Below are 25,557 nucleotides of genomic sequence, written 5' to 3'. Positions count from 1 at the left end.
TGGTGTAGTTACTCTCATCATCTGGTGTAGTTACTCTCATCATCTGGTGTAGTTACTCTCATCATCTGGTGTAGTTACTCTCATCATCTGGTGTAGTTACTCTCATCATCTGGTGTAGTTACTCTCATCATCTGGTGTAGTTACTCTCATCATCTGGTGTAGTTACTCTCATCATCTGGTGTAGTTACTCTCATCATCTGGTGTAGTTACTCTCATCATCTGGTGTAGTTACTCTCATCATCTGGTGTAGTTACTCTCATCATCTGGTGTAGTTACTCTCATCATCTGGTGTAGTTACTCTCATCATCTGGTGTAGTTACTCTCATCATCTGGTGTAGTTACTCTCATCTCTCATCATCTGGTGTAGTTACTCTCATCATCTGGTGTAGTTACTCTCATCATCTGGTGTAGTTACTCTCATCATCTGGTGTAGTTACTCTCATCATCTGGTGTAGTTACTCTCATCATCTGGTGTAGTTACTCTCATCATCTGGTGTAGTTACTCTCATCATCTGGTGTAGTTACTCTCATCATCTGGTGTAGTTACTCTCATCATCTGGTGTAGTTACTCTCATCATCTGGTGTAGTTACTCTCATCATCTGGTGTAGTTACTCTCATCATCTGGTGTAGTTACTCTCATCATCTGGTGTAGTTACTCTCATCATCTGGTGTAGTTACTCTCATCATCTGGTGTAGTTACTCTCATCATCTGGTGTAGTTACTCTCATCATCTGGTGTAGTTACTCTCATCATCTGGTGTAGTTACTCTCATTATCTGGTGTAGTTACTCTCATCATCTGGTGTAGTTACTCTCATCATCTGGTGTAGTTACTCTCATCATCTGGTGTAGTTACTCTCATCATCTGGTGTAGTTACTCTCATCATCTGGTGTAGTTACTCTCATCATCTGGTGTAGTTACTCTCATCATCTGGTGTAGTTACTCTCATCATCTGGTGTAGTTACTCTCATCATCTGGTGTAGTTACTCTCATCATCTGGTGTAGTTACTCTCATCATCTGGAGTAGTTACTCTCATCATCTGTTGTAGTTACTCTCATCATCTGGTGTTACTCTCATCATCTGTTACTCTCATCATCTGGTGTAGTTACTCTCATCATCTGGTGTAGTTACTCTCATCATCTGGTGTAGTTACTCTCATCATCTTGTGTAGTTACTCTCATCATCTGGTGTACTCTCATCATCTGGTGTAGTTACTCTCATCATCTGGTGTAGTTACTCTCATCATCTGGTGTAGTTACTCTCATCATCTGGTGTAGTTACTCTCATCATCTGGTGTAGTTACTCTCATCATCTGGTGTAGTTACTCTCATCATCTGGTGTAGTTACTCTGGTGTACCTACTCTCATCATCTGGTGTAGTTACTCTCATCATCTGGTGTAGTTACTCTCATCATCTGGTGTAGTTACTCTTATCTCCTGGTGTAGCTACTCTCATCATCTGGTGTATCTACTCTCATCATCTGGTGTAGTTACTCTCATCATCTGGTGTAGTTACTCTCATCATCTGGTGTAGTTACTCTCATCATCTGGTGTAGTTACTCTCATCATCTGGTGTAGTTACTCTCATCATCTGGTGTAGTTACTCTCATCATCTGGTGTAGTTACTCTCATCATCTGGTGTAGTTACTCTCATCATCTGGTGTAGTTACTCTCATCATCTGGTGTAGTTACTCTCATCATCTGGTGTAGTTACTCTCATCATCTGGTGTAGTTACTCTCATCATCTGGTGTAGTTACTCTCATCATCTGGTGTAGTTACTCTCATCATCTGGTGTAGTTACTCTCATCATCTGGTGTAGTTACTCTCATCATCTGGTGTAGTTACTCTCATCATCTGGTGTAGTTACTCTCATCATCTGGTGTAGTTACTCTCATCATCTGGTGTAGTTACTCTCATCATGTAGTTACTCTCATCATCTGGTGTAGTTACTCTCATCATCTGGTGTAGTTACTCTCATCATCTGGTGTAGTTACTCTCATCATCTGGTGTAGTTACTCTCATCATCTGGTGTAGTTACTCTCATCATCTGGTGTAGTTACTCTCATCATCTGGTGTAATTACTCTCATCATCTGGTGTACTCTCATCATCTGGTGTAGTTACTCTCATCATCTGGTGTAGTTACTCTCATCATCTGGTGTAGTTACTCTCATCATCTGGTGTAGTTACTCTCATCATCTGGTGTAGTTACTCTCATCATCTGGTGTAGTTACTCTCATCATCTGGTGTAGTTACTCTCATCTGGTGTATCTGGTGTAGTTACTCTCATCATCTGGTGTAGTTACTCTCATCATCTGGTGTAGTTACTCTCATCATCTGGTGTAGTTACTCTCATCATCTGGTGTAGTTACTCTCATCATCTGGTGTAGTTACTCTCATCATCTGGTGTAGTTACTCTCATCTCCTGGTGTAGTTACTCTCATCATCTGGTGTAGTTACTCTCATCATCTGGTGTAGTTACTCTCATCTCCTGGTGTAGTTACTCTCATCTCCTGGTGTAGTTACTCTCATCATCTGGTGTAGTTACTCTCATCATCTGGTGTAGTTACTCTCATCATCTGGTGTAGTTACTCTCATCATCTGGTGTAGTTACTCTCATCATCTGGTGTAGTTACTCTCATCATCTGGTGTAGTTACTCTCATCATCTGGTGTAGTTACTCTCATCATCTGGTGTAGTTACTCTCATCATCTGGTGTAGTTACTCTCATCATCTGGTGTAGTTACTCTCATCTCTCATCATCTGGTGTAGTTACTCTCATCATCTGGTGTAGTTACTCTCATCATCTGGTGTAGTTACTCTCATCATCTGGTGTAGTTACTCTCATCATCTGGTGTAGTTACTCTCATCATCTGGTGTAGTTACTCTCATCATCTGGTGTAGTTACTCTCATCATCTGGTGTAGTTACTCTCATCATCTGGTGTAGTTACTCTCATCATCTGGTGTAGTTACTCTCATCATCTTGTGTAGTTACTCTCATCATCTGGTGTAGTTACTCTCATCATCTGGTGTAGTTACTCTCATCATCTGGTGTAGTTACTCTCATCATCTGGTGTAGTTACTCTCATCATCTGGTGTAGTTTCTCTCATCTCCTGGTGTAGTTACTCTCATCATCTGGTGTAGTTTCTCTCATCTCCTGGTGTAGTTACTCTCATCATCTGGTGTAGTTACTCTCATCATCTGGTGTAGTTACTCTCATCATCTGGTGTAGTTACTCTCATCTGGTGTAGTTACTCTCATCATCTGGTGTAGTTACTCTCATCATCTGGTGTAGTTACTCTCATCATCTGGTGTAGTTACTCTCATCATCTGGTGTAGTTACTCTCAGTTACTCTCATCTCCTGGTGTAGTTACTCTCATCATCTGGTGTAGTTACTCTCATCATCTGGTGTAGTTACTCTCATCATCTGGTGTAGTTACTCTCATCATCTGGTGTAGTTACTCTCATCATCTGGTGTAGTTACTCTCATCATCTGGTGTAGTTACTCTCATCATCTGGTCTCTCATCATCTGGTGTAGTTACTCTCATCATCTGGTGTAGTTACTCTCATCTCCTGGTGTAGTTACTCTCATCATCTGGTGTAGTTACTCTCATCATCTGGTGTAGTTACTCTCATCATCTGGTGTAGTTACTCTCATCATCTGGTGTAGTTACTCTCATCATCTGGTGTAGTTACTCTCATCATCTGGTGTAGTTACTCTCATCATCTGGTGTAGTTACTCTCATCATCTGGTGTAGTTACTCTCATCATCTGGTGTAGTTACTCTCATCATCTGGTGTAGTTACTCTCATCATCTGGTGTAGTTACTCTCATCATCTGGTGTAGTTACTCTCATCATCTGGTGTAGTTACTCTCATCATCTGGTGTAGTTACTCTCATCATCTGGTGTAGTTACTCTCATCATCTGGTGTAGTTACTCTCATCATCTGGTGTAGTTACTCTCATCATCTGGTGTAGTTACTCTCATCATCTGGTGTAGTTACTCTCATCATCTCTTGTAGTTACTCTCATCATCTGGAGTAGTTACTCTCATCATCTGGTGTAGTTACTCTCATCATCTGGTGTAGTTACTCTCATCATCTGGTGTAGTTACTCTCATCATCTGGTGTAGTTACTCTCATCATCTGGTGTAGTTACTCTCATCATCTGGTGTAGTTACTCTCATCATCTGGTGTAGTTACTCTCATCATCTGGTGTAGTTACTCTCATCATCTGGTGTAGTTACTCTCATCATCTGGTGTAGTTACTCTCATCATCTGGTGTAGTTACTCTCATCATCTGGTGTAGTTACTCTCATCATCTGGTGTAGTTACTCTCATCAGTTACTCTCATCATCTGGTGTAGTTACTCTCATCATCTGGTGTAGTTACTCTCATCATCTGGTGTAGTTACTCTCATCATCTGGTGTAGTTACTCTCATCATCTGGTGTAGTTACTCTCATCATCTGGTGTAGTTACTCTCATCATCTGGTGTAGTTACTCTCATCATCTGGTGTAGTTACTCTCATCATCTGGTGTAGTTACTCTCATCATCTGGTAGTACTCTCATCATCTGTTACTCTCATCTGGTGTAGTTACTCTCATCTCCTGGTGTAGTTACTCTCATCATCTGGTGTAGTTACTCTCATCATCTGGTGTAGTTACTCTCATCATCTGGTGTAGTTACTCTCATCTCCTGGTGTAGTTACTCTCATCTCCTGGTGTAGTTACTCTCATCATCTGGTGTAGTTACTCTCATCATCTTGTGTAGTTACTCTCATCATCTGGTGTAGTTACTCTCATCATCTGGTGTAGTTACTCTCATCATCTGGTGTAGTTACTCTCATCATCTGGTGTAGTTACTCTCATCATCTGGTGTAGTTACTCTCATCATCTGGTGTAGTTACTCTCATCATCTGGTGTAGTTACTCTCATCTCCTGGTGTAATTACTCTCATCATCTGGTGTAGTTACTCTCAGCATCTGGTGTAGTTACTCTCATTATCTGGTGTGGTTACTCTCATCATCTGGTGTAGTTACTCTCATCTCCTGGTGTGGTTACTCTCATAATCTGGTGTAGTTACTCTTATATCCTTGTGTATTTACGCTCATCATCTGGTGTAGTTACTCTCATCATCTGGTGTAGTTACTCTCATCATCTGGTGTAGTTACTCTCATCATCTGGTGTAGTTACTCTCATCTCCTGGTGTAGTTACTCTCATCTCCTGGTGTAGTTACTCTCATCATCTGGTGTAGTTACTCTCATCATCTGGTGTAGTTACTCTCATCATCTGGTGTAGTTACTCTCATCATCTGGTGTAGTTACTCTCATCATCTGGTGTAGTTACTCTCATCATCTGGTGTAGTTACTCTCATCATCTGGTGTAGTTACTCTCATCATCTGGTGTAGTTACTCTCATCATCTGGTGTAGTTACTCTCATCATCTGGTGTAGTTACTCTCATCATCTGGTGTAGTTACTCTCATCATCTGGTAGTTACTCTCATCATCTGGTTACTCTCATCATCTGGTGTAGTTACTCTCATCATCTGGTGTAGTTACTCTCATCATCTGGTGTAGTTACTCTCATCATCTGGTGTAGTTACTCTCATCATCTGGTGTAGTTACTCTCATCATCTGGTGTAGTTACTCTCATCATCTGGTGTAGTTACTCTCATCGTTACTATGACTATTTTAAGTAAACTATCTAGAACTGAGAAAAATTTTAAGTTCTGCACTGAATTATATAGAAATATCATAGATACAGTCAAGACTTTGTTCCTAGTGTCGCAGGTTCCATTATTTAATATTGTTGTTGTTGAATTATAGAGGATTAAATTCAAGTATTTATGGGGTTATTTTGGGCCCTTTTTTTCGTGCATGAAACACATTCCCTAAATTAAAAAGTGGTAATAAAATTATATTTCAAAAAATGTGATCAGTGCATTTCCTTACATCTAAATTTAATTTCTGATCATTTTACGAACGTCAATATTATCCAGATTAGTGATAACTGAAGACATGTGTTTTCTTAAATGTAAAACTGGCCCAAATATGAATATCTTTTATTTGTTTATATTGCACGAGCCATCTCCCACTGATGTAGGGTGACACTAAAGACGAAACACATTCACTATCGTTCATTCATTAGTTGTCTTATCAGTTGTGTACAATTCAAATGACCCTCTGATTTGTAGCAATCCCACCCTTTTTTCATAATCCTGGCATTGTAACTCCACCTCCAGGACTCGAGTCCAGCAACTACTTTCCCATGAACATCTTCGTACATGCTCACACTCCAACAGCATTTCACACTATGAAAACCCTTGGTCTGCACTCACTCTGATTTAACTTGCTCACAAAAGCCTGCTGGATAATCAAACTCCTAGCACTCAAAAACACATACCCTGTCCTGGGATGACCCCTTTCCATTCCTTCCTTCCAATCTAGATTGATGCACTCTCTTGCTCATCCTGTTCTGCCCATCCTTTATAAATTTCCAAGCCAACAAAAAAATTTTTTATTTGGATATAATTTTGAATTATTTGCTCATTCTTTTTCCTGTACTTGGAATTCTCTGGATGTTATTCACACCACATGTTGCTCTTAAACATATCTTCACTGCCTCCAGCCTTCTACTGGCTGCAGGATTTAAGCCACACACATCTAAAAATGTTGCTACCACTATACTCTTGTACATTCCTTATTTTTTTCCTCTGTAAATAAATTTCTTTCCATAGATATCTAAACACACATCCATCTTTTTTCCTTCATTTAATATATAGTTCGCTTCGTGTTTCGTAGAACTAGCTACTAGCACGTTGACTCACGAATACTGAAACACTTACTTCATCCATTCTCATACCCTCCAATCTCGTATTCAGTCTAGCATTGCCTAGACTTTTTTCTGTCCTCGTCATATTGCTCTTTTCTATGTTCTCCTTTTCTTCTCCTTCTTTTGCATAACCTCTCACGTTCATCTAACAACCTTTGTAACTGGTCTTCAGAATCCGTTAAAGGAACTGTGTCATCAGCAGAGAGCAACTGTGATAACTTTTTTTTTTTTTTTTTTATTCGCCGGTATTCTCCCGGCCCGGGTCTTTTCCAAGTAGTGGAACTTCCACTTTCTGTAAGATCCAATACGAAAATAAAAAGGAAATTATTATTATTATTATTGTATATTATTATTATCATTATTGTTATTATTATTATTATTATTATTATTATTATTATTATTATTATTATTATTATTATTATTATTATTATTATTATTATTATTATCAAAGAATTATGTTTAAGTCACTCTTCATAATATTTGAGGTCATATATAATAATTAAGCTGCTGGTGGTTCTTTTAAAGCTTGAGGAAGAAAGAGGCGATAACTTGAGTGTTGGTGAGGTTGGTGTGAGTGTGAGTGGGTCGTCCATCGCCACAATAATGTACACCTCGGGGTCAACAGGGGTACCCAAAGGTGTGAGGTTGTCTCACAGAGCAATACTCAACCGTTTGTCATGGCAGTGGAAGACCTTCCCTTACCAAGGGCAAGAGGTAAGTCCTCTTTATTGTATACTAACCCTTCAACGAAAGTTCCTTAATGATGTTAGGAGCTTTGATTGATACCGATTGTCTTCTTATGGTAATTATTATTTATGTAATTATTTATGAAGCACTTGTTTGGTGCAAAACTTGGTAAGTGATGTGGACAAGTGGTTTAACGAGACGCAGGAGCAAACACCAGCACATATTACACAATGTTGTAGTCCTGAACCTTGATCTAAACAAGTGAGTTTTGTCATAAATATGCCCTATTGTTTGTTCACTGTGTTATTAAACCACAACACTTATACTGTTATTAAACCACATCACTTATACTGTTATTAAACCACATCACTTATACTGTTGTTAAACCACATCACTTATACTGTTATTAAACCACATCACTTATACTGTAGATACTAAGAGCCACTTGAGAGCTATGTTAGTTACCTAGAGTTTTTTTTTGTTTTATTTAAAACATTACATTACATTAAATAAATAAAATAACACAGATCCTGATCTTCCACAGAATTATAATCCTCCATTGATTAAATATATACCGCACGTACAACTTGGTGCAGGCACATGCTACTCCCCCTCCCCCGCACGTACAACTTGGTGCAGGCACATGCTACTCCCCCTCCCCCGCACGTAAAACTTGGTGCAGGCACATGCTACTCCCCCTCCCCCGCACGTACAACTTGGTGCAGGCACATGCTACTCCCCCTCCCCCGCACGTACAACTTGGTGCAGGCACATGCTACTCCCCCGCCCCCGCACGTACAACTTGGTGCAGGCACATGCTACTCCCCCCTCCCCCGCACGTACAACTTGGTGCAGGCACATGCTACTCCCCCTCCCCCGCACGTACAACTTGGTGCAGGCACATGCTACTCCCCCTCCCCCGCACGTACAACTTGGTGCAGGCACATGCTACTCCCCCTCCCCCGCACGTACAACTTGGTGCAGGCACATGCTACTCCCCCTCCCCCGCACGTACAACTTGGTGCAGGCACATGCTACTCCCCCTCCCCCGCACATACAACTTGGTGCAGGCACATGCTACTCCCCCTCCCCCGCACGTACAACTTGGTGCAGGCACATGCTACTCCCCCTCCCCCGCACGTACAACTTGGTGCAGGCACATGCTACTCCCCCTCCCCCGCACGTACAACTTGGTGCAGGCACATGCTACTCCCCCTCCCCCGCACGTACAACTTCGTGCAGGCACATGCTACTCCCCCTCCCCCGCACGTACAACTTGGTGCAGGCACATGCTACTCCCCCTCCCCCGCACGTACAACTTGGTGCAGGCACATGCTACTCCCCCTCCCCCGCACGTACAACTTGGTGCAGGCACATGCTACTCCCCCTCCCCCGCACGTACAACTTGGTGCAGGCACATGCTACTCCCCCTCCCCCGCACGTACAACTTGGTGCAGGCACATGCTACTCCCCCTCCCCCGCACGTACAACTTGGTGCAGGCACATGCTACTCCCCCTCCCCCGCACGTACAACTTGGTGCAGGCACATGCTACTCCCCCTCCCCCGCACGTACAACTTGGTGCAGGCACATGCTACTCCCCCTCCCCCGCACGTACAACTTGGTGCAGGCACATGCTACTCCCCCTCCCCCGCACGTACAACTTGGTGCAGGCACATGCTACTCCCTCTCCCCCGCACGTACAACTTGGTGCAGGCACATGCTACTCCCTCTCCCCCGCACGTACAACTTCGTGCAGGCACATGCTACTCCCCCTCCCCCGCACGTACAACTTGGTGCAGGCACATGCTACTCCCTCTCCCCCGCACGTACAACTTGGTGCAGGCACATGCTACTCCCTCTCCCCCGCACGTACAACTTCGTGCAGGCACATGCTACTCCCTCTCCCCCGCACGTACAACTTCGTGCAGGCACATGCTACTCCCTCTCCCCCGCACGTACAACTTGGTGCAGGCACATGCTACTCCCCCTCCCCCGCACGTACAACTTGGTGCAGGCACATGCTACTCCCTCTCCCCCGCACGTACAACTTGGTGCAGGCACATGCTACTCCCTCTCCCCCGCACGTACAACTTGGTGCAGGCACATGCTACTCCCCCTCCCCCGCACGTACAACTTGGTGCAGGCACATGCTACTCCCTCTCCCCCGCACGTACAACTTGGTGCAGGCACATGCTACTCCCCCTCCCCCGCACGTACAACTTCGTGCAGGCACATGCTACTCCCCCTCCCCCGCACGTACAACTTGGTGCAGGCACATGCTACTCCCCCTCCCCCCACCTTTCTTTTCCTCCCTCTACACCTATTCTAATTACACGGTTACACAGGATTATACTTTACTTCAACAAACAAGATTGCAATATACATTAATATTTCAGAAGTTGTACTTATCACCTGATTTAGTTCATCACCATCCACTAAAAGCTTGTACAATCTACGCCCACTAGTCATGGTTTGGGTTCCTCGTAGTACATCATTGCCATTACACTACGCGGTTCATTAAACACACATAACACTTTTTTAGACCAAAACTACCTATTCCAAACTCAATCCCTGCACAACCTTGTGGGGAGCCTCCGCCACCCCGGTTGTGTTTTCACCCATCCACCTAATCCCAACCCAATTATAGTATAGAATACAATGACATAATATTGAACATTATCATGAACACAAAGATTTTACATATGTACATACATTAGTCATATTTAAAAAATCACAAGTAAAGCATTTCTCAGACCATTTACCTGATTGTACCCCTCACCCCTTACACCTCTTGACCCCCCACAAATGCTGCCACCCTACTCATCCATCCCCTGATGCACGTAAATCCTTCACAAAAATAGACCACATGATACTCAGTCTCCTTCTCTCCACATGTACCGCACCCCCCCACCCCACCCTCCACGACCCGCCTATTCCTGAGCATCGCTTCAGACGGCAAAATGCCATGCAGGAAACGATACATGTCCTCAAGCGCCCTAGGTCTTAGCCTTAATTTGCTGAATCGTCACCACATTTCATCCCACACGTACATAGGGTAAATCCCTACCCACTAACATTTTACACAAAATTCCCACCCTTGCTTTCCCAGGTTTCCTAGCTAACACTAATGCACTAACTCCTCAGTTGATCATGTACCGTATCTAGCTCCCCTCTCCTTCCTCCAACACGCATCACTTCCCTCTTAATGGACACACATTTTACATGCCTTCGCAGGTCAAACAATCCTATCCCTCCTTTACGTACCGGTAATGCCACTACCTCCCTTCACAACCATCGCATCAAGAACCCCACAAGAATTTAAACACCTGAGAATACTCATAATCGTCGTTCCTGTCAACAGCAACACTGCCAATACAAACCAGACTTTACTACATAATAATGTGGAAAATATTGTATATTTTCCGAAAATACAGTGTATTCTGTATGCAAATTGATGGAATATATTGCAGGTAATAAAAATTAATTTGTAATTTAATAATGAACCAACGAAATTGGTGAGCGTCGCTGGGGGTAGGAGAGACGCCATGGTTTTGAACTGGGCTAAAGACACGCGAGTGAAATGTGCATAAATTTCGTCGCTCTGGAGGTTAAATTGTGGTTGAATCCTCCCAAATAGGAGCAGAAATTGTTGGAATTGCAGTCCTGCATAACTTGAAAAGGCGAGTGGACAGGACAGCCAGGGAAACCCAGCTAAGTGATGTCTATTTATGTTGAAATTCTGGCCAGTACTTTCTTCACACTTAGGCAGGGGTTTGTGTATGACACACCAAGTAATCTCCAGACTAATTGGTGAGTGTTGTTATTATAAATTCTCCTTCAATGTATATGTATTCCTTTTTTTTAAACTTAATATACAGTCCAAATATGTATATTAATGTTGTATCAGAATTCCTGGTGATGTGGAGAAACTTTCTCCAGGAGGGGGGTATCAGCCCCCTTCAGCCCCTTTCAGCCCTCTCAGAAGGGGCAACCAACTTGTTTACTGCTACAGCAAGTAATTGATCCCAGATGCAATACGAGTATGTGATGTGGTCAAGCGACCGCAGCTCCTTGCAAAAGTCCAGCGTTGAAAAGTGTAGTTTAAGAGGCAGTCCATCTCTTACCTTAGCAGGACAATTAAGGAAAATCCTGCTTCCACTTTATTGCCATGGTAATGATAGTGGACATTGTTGTCTATGCTTAAGACAGCAAGAATCAAGCAATCTGCTTTGCTTCATGGAGGAAGTTTGGCAAGGAAGCAAAAAGTACTAGGTCAGCTTTTCCTTTATGTTCTAGGGGGCATTGCAGCAGTGTAGGATGTTGTGAGGTCAGATTATTTTCACCCTACTGGGAGTCACACTGACGCCAGGATAACCAACAAAGAACACTGATCCGTGCATTAGTGTGAACAAAGTGTCTCACAAAACACAATAAACACTTACAGAGAAGTGTGATCAGCTTCTTTAGTGATAAGATTTTGAACAATAAAGACAAACCTTGTGGAACATAGTGTACCAGTGTGCATATTCCTAGACTATGGAAGACGTGGACATCCAAGGACACTTCAGCTTCTATCAAGTCACCGATACCTGTTGAGGGTGTAAAGAACACCATAGCTCACATTACAAGAGCAAGGTGGGTTATGAATTTCTTGTGCTGGGGACAGCGCAGTTCTTGTGTCGCAAGGAGTTTGTAATCAACGTATAGTCAGCAGTGAGGTGCGGACTTTTGAGTCCACACAAGTGTTGTCAGCGATCAGTGTCTGATATATGCTGACATAACACCTCCTAGGGGTAATTTATAACATACCTAATATACTTTATTTCAGTCCATTGAGAAGTGGTCAAGACAGCTTCTCAAGACCTCACCTGCAGGGGTAGCTGTGTGGGCAATAGCTGTCTTATCAGATAAGTTTTCCCTATATTTAAACTTCAACCTTAGCTGGTAAACCATTTCTCAACAGGTGATGTATATCTTAGTTGAAATTAATATAGGTCCAGAAGGGCTTGTGGAGATAGAGATTATAGTAGGTATCGAAGGGGGACATTTTTTGCGACCTAGGTATCCGAAAATTCCTACATAGCTTTGATAAAGAATAATTATCTTTGTTACCATTTTCTGGTATGTATCTGAGATTCATCCAGGTAATTTTTAATTTTCCATGATCGAACTGGATGTAATTAAGGAAGTCATTAATTAGTGAATTAATTACTTAATAATTATATGTAAAATGACAGAAGGAGGTGGATGTTAAGTTAACAAATTTACTTAATGTGTAGTGGATTATAATTACTACAATAATAATTTTGCTAAGTTCAAGTGTAGTTAGAATTTATATTAATGTAATTAAAATTTATATTTTAATTTTCATACATGTGTAAATGCTAAGCTCAAATGTAGCTAGAATTTATATTAATGTATTTTTAATTTATATTATAATTTCCTTACATGTAATTGCTAAGATCAATTGTAGCTAGGATTTATTCAAAGGTAAGTTGTAATATTTACCTTTATAAAGTGCATAATTAAGTACATAATCAGTGTTATTAATTAAGGTTAATACATTTCACTATGGGTAAAAATGAGGAAATTAATGTAGATGTCAAACACATGGAATTTAGAGCAAAAAAGCATCATTGCAGGCTAGAAAGGGCCATGTAACAAAGGCATACATTAAATGGTTGGAATTAATTAATCAGGAAACTGTGAATACTGATGATTTAAAATTGTATTTAGATGCTTCAGGGAATAGATATGATTCATACAAATTATTTTATAAAAAATATGAAGATTTGTTAGTAAATTGTGGAGATGAGACAGAAATGGATCTTATGATTAACCAGAATTATGAATTAGAAGAAAAAATTCTTGTAAAAGTCAGGCTTTGAATAAATTAAAAGGTGTAAACCAGGCAGTTAATCTATTCCAACAAATAAGATGTCTTTGCCGAAACTCCCAGAATTATGTTTACCTGTGTTTAATCCTGGAGAAAACTGGGACGAATTTTGGTAAATTTTTAAAGCAGCTGTGCATGACAGGAGTGACCTAGCATGTGTTACTAAATTATTTTACCTCAAAGGGCAGATAAGAGGAGACGCTCACATGCTCATACAAGCCTTTCCCAGTGTAGATGATTCTTACAAAAAAGCAATTGACTTCTTGAAGGTCACTTGTGGTAATATAGAACAAAGTAGGTTGGATCTAGTGACTATCATTGTTAATTTAAAAACTCCAGATCACGCTTACAAACGTTTACAGCAGTTTAGAGTTGAACTGGAGAGCACTTTCAAAACTTTAAGTAATAAATATAATCTGAAGGAATCCGACTGGTTATTGAGTGTCATCGTACAGAATAAATTAAGCTGTAAAACAATTGAATGGTTCTCGAACAAGTATCACAAATGTTATTTTGGTCTGGAGGAAATAAGACTGGGTCTGCAAGAATTAATTGTTCAGTTACAGACCAGCTAACTAACTCATTTTAAAGATGCAACACATAATAACTCTGAGGTATCTGTCAAGTTTCACAAAGGGAAATATTATCCCAATGTTAATAATCAAAATTCATTTCCTAAAAAGAGTCGCATAGGTGCATATCAAGTAGCAGGAACCAGAAATAATGATTCTCCACAAGGTAAGAAGTATAAGTACCCTCCTAAGAGTAGCCCAGTTAATAAGAAACCACCTCTTCAAGGGGGGCTCCTTGGCGTGGTGAAGAGGCTCTTGGTCTGAGGAATTAGACCTGTCGGTCTTCTTCCTCAGACCGAACCTAATTACCCCCCAATCTCCCCTCCCCTATCCCATCCTCCCCATCCTCCCCTTTTTCCATTCCTCCTCCTCCTCCCCACCCCTCCCTTTTGCCCTTCCTCTTTTTGGCCTTTGGGATTTCTCCCACAGGCGTGCTAGTTCCTAGGTAGGGGAAAGGTCACTGGGGTCCATCCCATTCCATTGAGGTTCGTGGCGGTGGCGTAGTTTGCCGTGGAATCTGGATCGCCTGGGGATGTCCCGATCCCTCTCCGGTATCCCGGAGTAGCTATGGGTGTCTTTCGGGCGACGGGTGTATCTCTGGAAGCCACCTTTCGGATTCCGGGGGTGGTGGCCGAAGGAGGTATGCTTTGTGGCAGATATCCGGCCGCCCTCTCTTTTGTCCACGGAGGTAGCTCGGCAGATGTGAGGTTGCTATCCCGGATTGCCGGTTTACTGGCATGATGGGTAGGGTATGGCACGGGTTCCATGCTGCATCTGCGCTACTTGCGGTGCTGAGGTCCTCTTGGGCGCGAAGGGAGATTTCTGGCCCTTTCATTCCTCCTAGGAACTATCCCTCCCCGGTCCCCCCTTTTTTTATTCTTTTTTTTATTTTTATTTTCTTTTCTTTCTTTTTTTTTCTTAAAAACAAAAAGAAAGAAGAAACCTAACCATGGAAGCCCTAGTCCATGAACCTGCTACCCCCGGGCCCCTTCTTGATACCACACCTCGTTCTGACCCCGCCTCATCTTTGGACCACTCTTCGGACATTCCTCATGCCTCTGTACCTCTTGCCGGTGCTGTTTCCTCACCCGCTTCAGGTACTGAGGCCTCGACTGACTCGTTCGATTTATCTGACCTTCGCTCTCCTCTGACTATGCTTCCGGCCTCTCCCTCTACGGTGTGGCAATTTTAGAATTGCCGGCCCGTTCCACGTCGGACCAACTCTGGTCCCACGCCAAAACGCCAACGACAATTACCTGCTGATGATACTTCTCCACCTTCTCGTTCTTCTCAGAAAAGATCGACATGTCCTTCACTACCTTCCCACGCTCAGTTTCAGACTGCACAATGGAATAAATTCTTCACTTTACGACCGACTTCCTCTACTACCTATCTTTCTGACCACAGTATTGGCAAGGCACTCCTACACCATGTTGGTAAAGATATTTCTTTTCATGCTCTTAAGAGCAGTACGTGCATCATCACCGTACAGAATGCTACCCAGGCTCATGAGCTCTCTCGTCTTTCCCATATTGATACTGTTCCTGTCACTATTGAAAAACATCATTCCCTCAATTCTTGTAGTGGTACCGTCATTCTGCCCCATACCATAGTTCAACAAAATTTCCAGACATGTGGCACTGACATTCTTGAACAGCTGGAACTCCAAGATCTCCCAATCCTCAAGGTAGACACTTACGTTCTTCCTGCCCGCGGGCGGAGACGATACCCTAGCAATGTGGCCCGTTTAACTTTTGACAGCCGTGAACTCCCATCCTCAGTTTATGTAGCAGGACATCGGTTACAAGTTCGAAAGGTGATCCCTACACCGCAACAGTGTAGAAATTGCTGGCGATTTGGCCATCCAGCGAAATATTGCAGATCTATCGCCGAATGCCCAGTCTGTGGTGCCGATGACCATACTAATACGTCTTGCAATCGACCTCACTCTTGCCTTAATTGTCATGAGGCTCACCCTTCGTACTCTCGCCACTGTCAAGTCTACTTAAACGAGCGGGAAATCCGTTACCTCAAAGAGGCAGGAGGTCTCCCATAACATTGTATCGATCGCATCTGCTAGAAAAATGACAGGATGGATAATGAGAACCTTCAAAACGAGGGATGCCAAGCCCATGATGACACTCTTCAGGTCACTTGTTCTATCTAGGCTGGAATATTGCTGCACACTAACAGCACCTTTCAAGGCAGGTGAAATTGCTGACCTAGAAAATGTACAGAGAACCTTCACGGCGCGCATAACGGAGATAAAACACCTTGAGGTTCCTGAACCTGTATTCCCTGGAATGCAGGCGGGAGAGATACATGATTATATACACCTGGAAAATCCTAGAGGGACTAGTACCGAACTTGCACACGAAAATCACTCACTACGAAAGCAAAAGACTTGGCAGACGATGCAACATCCCCCCCAATGAAAAGCAGGGGTGTCACTAGCACGTTAAGAGACCATACAATAAGTGTCTGTTCAACTGCCTCCCAGCATACATAAGGGGGAATACCAACAGACCCCTGGCAGTCTTCAAGCTGGCACTGGACAAGCACCTAAAGTCGGTTCCTGATCAGCCGGGCTGTGGCTCGTACGTTGGTTTGCGTGCAGCCAGCAGTAACAGCCTGGTTGATCAGGCTCTGATCCACCAGGAGGCCTGGTCACAGACCGGGCCGCGGGGGCGTTGACCCCCGGAACTCTCTCCAGGTAAACTCCAGGTATGCCATGGCAGTTTCTCATCTCCGCCTCCAAGGGAGACTACCTCGTGTTTCTTATTCCCGTGTTTCAAAACGTCCCCCCACTTCTGGTATCCCATCTTCTGCACCCACCTCTGTGGTTACCTCTCCCGTAGTCACTCCTGTTACTAATTCTTTTGCTGTCCTTGGCTCAGACGTCCCTACTTCAACGTCTCAGTCTGATCTCGCTTCTTCGTGTTCTCTCTCACAAGCCTCAGTACCGACGAGATCTCGTATGACACCCCCTCCCAATCGTCCCTCTACTTCTCAAAAGTCAAAAAAAGGTCCGTTAACACCTACTACCCATCTTCCACCTCCTCATTTTCCCTTCCCTGTCTCTGTACCTGGTTCTCCCCCTCTCACTGGCTCTGTTACAAGTGTAGAGGTTCACCCTCCTCCTCGTACTGTACCTTCCTCCCCTGTTCCCTCCCAAGTTTCTCCCTCTTCTGCCACCTCCCAGGTTTCTGCCTCTTCTGTCCCCTTCCACGCTTCTCCAGTTCCCTCCACCCTTTCGCCCCTCCCCCTTCCTTGGTACAGCCCATTACAGTTCCAATCTTTACTCATCCTCCCCCTACCATTTCCAATATTGTCTCCCATATGACATCTCTGAATTCTGAAACACTTGACACAATCTCTGAATACATTGCAGAGACCAAACCATCAATGGACACTAATCCACCCTCCACTCCTTCTCTCTCCTCTACTCCATCTGCACAACTCCTTTCTTCACAGCGCACCATTCCTTCGCTGCTTGAACGTTTTCCACTGCCTCCGCATGTGGACTTTTCTAACCCCTCTAGTCCGAAGGAACCCTTACCTGCGGATTCCAGGTATCTTTATCATTGCCAATCATGGCCTATTTACAGTGGAATATATGCGGCCTCAGGGGTAATCGGATGTTACTCTCCCAGTTTTCTGCTGTTGGTGTTTGCTTACAGGAACCAAAATTACACTCTGCTGTTATCTCTCCCATCTCAGGCTATAATTTATTGTATTCTTCAGATCCTTTTCTTGATGGGACCTTTAATGAAAGTGCCCTTCTTCTACACACTGATATTCTGTACCATCAGCTATTTGTTCATACTTCGCTGCATTACACAGCAGCCCGTATCCACTTGCATAGGTGGTATACGCTCTGTTCTTTATATCTCTCTCCTTCTCAGGCATTATCTATTCCGGACATTGCCTTTCTTGTTTCGTCATTACCGCCACCGATTCTGTTACTTGGTGATTTTAATGCCCACCATTTCCTCTGGGGGGTCTCAATGTGATTCCCGTGGCATTCAGTTAGAGGCTTTTCTTGCCACCCACCCCCTCCATGTTTTAAATACAGGTACTCACACCCATTTTGATCCTCGGACTCACACTCTCTCTTGCATTGATCTCTCAGTCTGCTCTTCCTCCGCCGCATTAGACTTCACTTGATCTGTTCTTCCGGACTTACATGACAGCGATCATTTCCCAATCATTCTTACTTCCCCTTCATATTCACCACCTCTTCGCATCCCACGCTGGCAACTTGATCAGGCAAATTGGAACCTTTACTCACACCTAACTGTTTTTAGAGAGGTTCCTTCTTCGTCCTCCATCGATGAGCTTTTACACCTCTTCTCGTCCTCCGTTTTAACCGCAGCTTCTCATTCTATACCCCAAACTTCGGGCAGGCATTCTCAGAAATGCGTGCCTTGGTGGTCTCCTGCTTGTGCTCGTGCAGTACGTTTGAAACGTGCTGCATGGAGCAGGTACCGGTACAATAGAACCACAGAGAGACTTCTTGATTTTAAGCAGAAGCGTGCGATCGCTCGCCGTGTCATCCGTGACGATAAACGCACTTGCTGGCGAGATTATGTCTCCACCATCACCTCTGCTTCCTCTATGAGTGCAGTCTGGAAAAACAGTACGAAAACTGAGTGGTAAATATTCTCCTGACCCGGCTCCTGTTCTGCGGGTTGCCGGTGTTGATATAGCAAACCCACTAGATGTTACCAATGAAATTGGCAATCATCTGGTCCGTATTTCTCAGGGACTCCATCTATGCCCCTCATTTCTTTCCTAAAAGTCTGCCAGAGAGTTAGCACCCTTGGACTTTTCTTCTCTCAGAGAAGAACAGTATAATGTGCCTTTTACACTTGAAGAACTGGAGGCAACACTCTCAGCTTGCCGATCATCGGCAGCTGGGCCCGACGACATTCATATTCGTATGCTACAACATTTACATCAGTCAGCCCTTGCAGTCCTATTACGCCTTTACAATCTTATTTGGTCACAAGGAGTTCTTCCACAGCTGTGGAAATCCGCCATTGTTCTCCCTTTCCGCAAACCAGGCACTACGGGACATGAAGCCTCCCACTATCGTCCCATTGCTCTTACCAGTGCAGTTTGCAAAGTAATGGAACGCCTAGTAAATAGACGTTTAGTGTGGTATTTAGAGACACACAACAGTCTCTCCATTCGTCAATATGGCTTTCGTAAGGGACGTTCTACCATAGACCCCTTACTACGCTTGGATACGTATGTTCGTAATGCCTTTGCGAATAACCACTCAGTTATTGCCATATTTTTTGACCTTGAGAAGGCATATGACACAACTTGGAGGTATAATATTTTAGCCCAAGCCCACTCCATAGGCCTCCGAGGCAATCTACCATCCTTCCTTAAGAACTTTTTAACTGACAGGCATTTCCGTGTTCTGGTTAATAATGTGCTCTCCCCGGACTTTATCCAAGCTGAAGGTGTCCCCCAGGGATGTGTTCTGAGCACAACACTTTTTCTCCTTGCTATTAATGATTTGGCCAATAGTCTTCCATCAAATATTTGGTCATCACTCTATGTTGATGACTTCGCTATTGCCTGTGCAGGCGCTGACTGTCACCTTATTACAGTTTCTCTCCAGCATGCAGTCGACCGTGTTTCCAATTGGGCCATCACACGTGGGTTTAAATTTTCCAGCACTAAAACCCACCAAATTACTTTCACTAGACGCTCTGTCATCTCCGATCATCCTTTGTACCTCTATGGCTCCCGTATCCCTGAACGTGATACAGTCAAGTTTCTGGGCCTCCTCTTTGATCGTAGTTTATCCTGGAAACCTCACATTACCTCTCTGAAGGCAACTTGTCACAGCCGGCTGAACCTACTTAAAACCCTTGCTCATCTTTCATGGGGAGCTGATCGTCGAACCCTCCTTCACCTACATTCCACCCTTATTTTATCGAAACTTGATCATGGTGACCAGATCTATTCAGCGGCATCTCCTGCTACTCTCTCTAGCCTTAACCCGATTCATCACCAAGGATTACGTTTATGCCTTGGTGCTTTTCGCTCTTCTCCTGTCGAGAGCCCCTATGCAGAAGCGAACGTTCCATCCTTATCCGATCGCCGTGATGCCCATTGCCTTCGCTACTATGTACGCTCTCATGATCTCCACAATCCTTCCATTTATAGAATGGTCACTGATATTAGTAGACATTCTTTATTTGTTCGCCGCCCCTGTTTACTCCGTCCCTTCTCTCTTCACCTTCATTCGCTCTTGTCTTCTCTTCAATTACCTCCTTTCTATGTACATATAGCATCTCACTTTTCCCTACCCCCCTGGGAAGTTCCAGCCGTTCGAGTCTGTTCTTTCTCTCTCCCTTGCTCGAAAGCCCAACTGTCTTGGGTAGCTTCCCGCTCTCTTTTTCTTGACCACTTTCACTCTCATTCTCATGCCATTGCTGTGTACACAGATGGCTCTAAGTCTTCTGACGGCGTAGGATTCGCAGCAGTGTTTCCGGACAGCGTCGTACAAGGACATTTACTCTCTTCGGCTAGCATTTTTACTGCTGAATTGTATGCCATCCTTACAGCACTTATCCGTATTGCATCTATGCCTGTGTCATCATTTGTGGTTGTCTCAGACTCCCTTGGTGCTTTACAGGCTATACAGAAATTTGATACACCTCACCCCTTAGTCCTCCGTATCCAACTTTGGCTACGCTGCATCTTTACCAAGCATAAAGATATTGTTTTTTGTTGGGTCCCTGGTCATGTTGACGTACAGGGCAATGAACAAGCAGACACTGCTGCGCGGTCAGCAGTACATGACCTACCAGTTTTATGTAGAGGTATTCCATTTACGGACTATTTTGCTGCAATATCTTCCCACCTTCACACCCGTTGGTCTACTATGCTCGGCAACAAACTTCAATCTATTAAACCGAGTATAGGTTACTGGCCGTCTTCTTATCACCAGTGTCGAGGTCGGGAGACTACTCTCTCCCGTCTTCGCATTGGCCATACTCGTCTTACTCATGGATATCTCATGGAGAGGCGCTCTGCTCCTCTCTGTGAGAATTGCCAAGTTCCATTATCAGTCAGCCACATTCTGTTGGACTGCTCACTTTATCAACGAGCACGCAGAATTTACCTCCGTCGTCGTCTTCACTCCGCTGCTCTCCCTTTACCTTCCCTTCTCGCTGATGGACCCACCTTTCATCCAGACTCTCTCATTGACTTTTTGACAACAACTGACTTACTTCACAAATTCTGATGCCTTCAGCCCTTTCTACTTCAATCTCTTGCTACCCTCTACCCCCGTACCATCCCCTGCCCCGCTGTTTTCTGTAACCTACTGATCATCCCTCCTCCCTTCTGCCATCCAATACCCTCGCTTCCTTCCCTACCCGGCAGCGCTGTATAGCCCTTGTGGCTTAGCGCTTCTTTTTGATTATAATAATAATAATAAGAAACCAGCCAAAGAAAAGAGAGATTGTCTCTTCTGAAAGGGTATTCATTTTTCTAAGAATTGCAGTGCATACAATTCATGGAATGATAAAGTTGAAAGATTGGAAGAACTTGACAGATGTATCAGATGTCTAGGTACTCACAGTGTAAAGGATTGTCATGCCAAATTAAACAACTGTTATCAATGTCACAAAGGAAGACACACATATAGTCATGTGCAAGGGTCTGTATGATAATGTTGATAATAATGATAATGTTGACAATCCTGACACAACACTGGCTAATGTAAAAATTGCTGCTAGTGTTAATAATGATGGTTTTGCTAAAGTAGCTTTACCTGTGTTACAGGTAAAATTGATGATAAAAGGCATAAATCAAAAATTGTAACTGCATTATTAGACCAGGGATCCCAGCGTACTTTCATAAAACGTAAATGTCTTAATGGTATGAAAGTACAAATGGGAGATTCTACAACTCTAAAATTATCCGGTTTTCTCTCAGATAAAAGGACTCAATTGTATGACACTGTTTATGTAACTGGTAGGTTGGGCAATGAGAAAAAACGTATTAATGCAGTAATTGTAGATAGACTTCCAGAGAAAATATCTACAGCAGGGCTTAGTAAAGCTACAGAAAGACTCTCACATAATGTAAATTTAGCACCTTCTGATGTAAATGATGATTCTGTAGGCCCAATAAATATTTTGATAGGTAGTGACTATTATGCCTCCTTTGTAAAGGGTATGGTAAAGAAATATGGTGTCACCCTTTTAAAGACTGCAGGAGGCCAAGTAATGTATGGTAGGATTCCTCGTAATAATAATTCATGACTAGAGGAAACTACAAATACCATAACTGTGTGTCTTACTCATGAAATTGTGCCCAGTATAATTCTTCCATAGAGGATGGTGTTGAGCTAGTGCATAAATTGTGGGAATTAGACAGCATTGAAATAAATGTAAATGAAGAAAGTCCAGACGATTCTTTTACTCAGGAACAATACCTGAGAGATGTAAAATTTGAATCTGGACAATACTGGGTGCGACTTCCGTGGAGACTGAACCATCCAGAATTGCCCACTAATTACAGAATGGCATATGGACAATTAAAGGCTCAGCTCCGCGAACTGAGTAAGACACCAGAATTGTTGACTGCCTCTAATGATATAATTACTGAACAATTAATTAATAAATTTATTGAAGAGGTACCTCCTGAGGAAGTCAAAATTTATGGTCACTATTTGCCACATCAAGGAGTGAAAGAAGGATTCTAAGACCACTCCTCTGAGGATTGTGTTTAATTGTAGTGCCAGGAGTAACAAAAATATACCTAGTTTAAATGACTGTTTGATGACAGGTCTGTCGTTGACGGAAAAATTAGGAGATATCTTATTAAATTTCAGGGTGAAGAATTATGCCTTTACGACTGACATAAGTAAAGCTTTTCTAAAAGTGGGTTTACAAGAGGCTGACTGGGATTGTACCCGTTTCTTATGGCCTGAGAATCCTAGTGACCCACTTAGCCCTCTGAAAACCTTTCGCTTTAGGAGCATATTATTTGGTGCTACATCCAGTCCGTTCCTACTTCATGCGACGATAAATGCACACCTTAAACATACGTGAAGTCCACTGAGTAAAGTAATGAGCAAAGAATTTTATGTGGACAATTTCCTGGGTGTGACGACAACTGAAGAGGAACTGTTAATGACTTATGGATAGGCTAATAAAATAATGCAAAGGGCAAATATGCCTCTGAGGGAATGGAATAGTAATTCGTCCAAATTAAAGGACAGAATAAGTAAAGATTACCCTGGAGATGAAGTACCAAAATGTAGTAATGTATTGGGATTAACTTGGGATACTGAGAGAGATTTGTTAATGTTAAAACCTAATAATTACAGTATGCCCAATAAATTAACTAAGAGTTTTGCCTGCTGAAGTTTCCAAATGTTTTGATCCACTAGGCTTAATGTCTCCCCTTTCTATAAGAGGGAAATTGTTAATACAAGAAGCATGGAAACTTAAATGTGCTTGGGATGAAACTCTACCTGAGGAATTCATTAACAAGTGGGATGAATTAATTGGCTATTATGAAAAAATTCCAATGTTGGAGTTCCCACGCCAGGTGGTCAATCCAGATGGGAAAAATATACTCCACATTTTTTTTGTGATGCTTCAAAATTGGCGTATGGAGCAGTTGCTTACCTTCACTGTAATAGTGTTATTTCTCTCGTTATGCCTAAGTCTAAAGTGTCTCCAATTAAATCATGTGCCTTACCTCAGTTGGAATTAACAGCCATTTATGTAGGTGTCAAATTAGCTAATTATATAAGAAATAAGTTGCAGAAGATAAATATTAGTGACACTGTAATTTGGTCTGATAATGAGGTATCCTTACAATGGATTCTTAATGGAAACAGTAAAATTGTGTACAAACAAAACAGAGTCGCTGAAATTAATCAGATGCAAGAGAAGTATAATAGTTTGGGTCAACATATGTTAACATTTAACCATATACCTGGAGAGGAGAATCCAGCTGATTTCTTGTCTCGAGGTTTACCTTATGCTAAATTTGTAAATGCTGTATCATGGTTTAAAGGACCGAGCTGGTTGGTAAATAAAGCTAATTGGCCTGTACAAAAGGCGTATATTGCTTCTGTTGAAATTACTGTGACTACCACTCCAATAGTTTGTCCTTCCTTAGCCACTGATATAAACAGGTATTCTTCTTTACCCAAACTAATCAATGTAACTAAGTTGGTGTTTAAATTTCTAAACAAGATGAATATCTCCTATAAGTTTTCACATCCTCCTAAATATTGGATACAGAGGGTACAAGAAGAAATCTATGGAAATGAGATTAAATTGATGATGGAAGGAAATATTGTGAAAGGTTCCATAATAGAGAAATTGGGGCTGTATTTAGAGAACAATGTAATTAGGTGCAGAGGTAGGTTACAAAATTCTGAATTGGGTGATTGTGCTAAACACCCTATCTTACTGCCCAAAACTCATCATCTAACAAATTTAATTGTTTTAAATGCCCATAAAAATGTAATGCATGGTGGGGTACAAGATACCTTAAATTGTATTAGGGAAACTTTCTGGATTCCACAAGGACGGCAAAGTGTAAAAAGGGTGATTAAATCTTGTGTAATATGTCGCTGTGTGGATGCCAGATCCTATATGTACCCAGGTCCTCCACCATTGTCAAAGGAGCGTGTACAATTAGTGAAACCATTTGATGTAACAGGTGTAGACTATAGTGGTCCAATAATTTTAACAGGTACTTTAGATGGTGTTCCACTGAAAGTGTATGTATGCTTGCTCGCTTGCACTGCTTCTAGGGCAGTTCATTTGGCTCAGGACTTGTCTGCAGAACAGTTTATACAGCTGTTTCGAAAATTTGCAGGTAGGAGATCCTGTCCGAGATTGATGATATCCGAAAATGCCACTAATATTGTAGCAGGTGCTCAACACTTCATAGAATTAAATAAGAGTAACGATGTTCAATCTATGTTAACCCAGCGAGGGTGTACCTGAAAATTTATTACTCATAGAGCCCCTTGGCAGGGGGGGCTGTACGAAAGACTGATAGGCACAGTGAAGAGGTGTCTCTGTAAAGTACTACACAGGAAGAGAATTAATTTGGAAGAATTCCGTGCAGTGTTAGTGGAGGCAGAAAATCGTATAAATAATAGGCCTCTCTCGTACATGAGTGATACACCTGATGCAGATGTATTAACACCTTCTCACCTAATATGTGGAAGGAAATTGGAAGCTGCCCTTGTCTATAGAGATAATCCGGAAGAAAGTGATGAAGATTACAATGATGCGGCAGTGTTGTGTAATAAATTTAAAATGTTAAATAAAGTAATTGATCATTGGTCTAATGTGTGGCGTAAGGAATATCTTCTTACACTACGTAAACACTTTTATGGTGCAACAGATGCAGTAAATCGACAAAACATTCAACCAGGTGATGTTGTGTTAATTGATACTGAACAACATCGAACATTGTGGCCTCTGGGCAAGGTATTGGCATTGCATGCAGATGCACAAGGTGTTGTCCAGAATGTCAAAGTGTTGTGTCGTGGCCAGG

General features: G+C 42.7%; 1 protein-coding gene across 1 annotated transcript in view; it reads left to right on the top strand.

The window, feature by feature from the left end:
* Positions 1-7,360: 7,360 nt before the first annotated feature.
* Positions 7,361-25,557, top strand: part of LOC138851684 (beta-alanyl-bioamine nonribosomal peptide synthetase ebony-like) — a gene marked incomplete at its 5' end in the record, with an annotated part of 70,558 nt that continues 52,361 nt past the window's right edge. Inside the window, one exon of the mRNA XM_070081055.1 lies at positions 7,361-7,549. Within this exon, the coding sequence (XP_069937156.1) occupies positions 7,361-7,549 (189 nt within the window). The remainder of the gene's footprint in view (positions 7,550-25,557) is intronic.

Source organism: Cherax quadricarinatus, unplaced genomic scaffold, assembly GCF_038502225.1.
Source record: "Cherax quadricarinatus isolate ZL_2023a unplaced genomic scaffold, ASM3850222v1 Contig1568, whole genome shotgun sequence".
NCBI classification, from domain to species: Eukaryota; Metazoa; Arthropoda; class Malacostraca; order Decapoda; family Parastacidae; genus Cherax; species Cherax quadricarinatus.
This window is presented reverse-complemented; position numbering and strand designations above follow the sequence as displayed.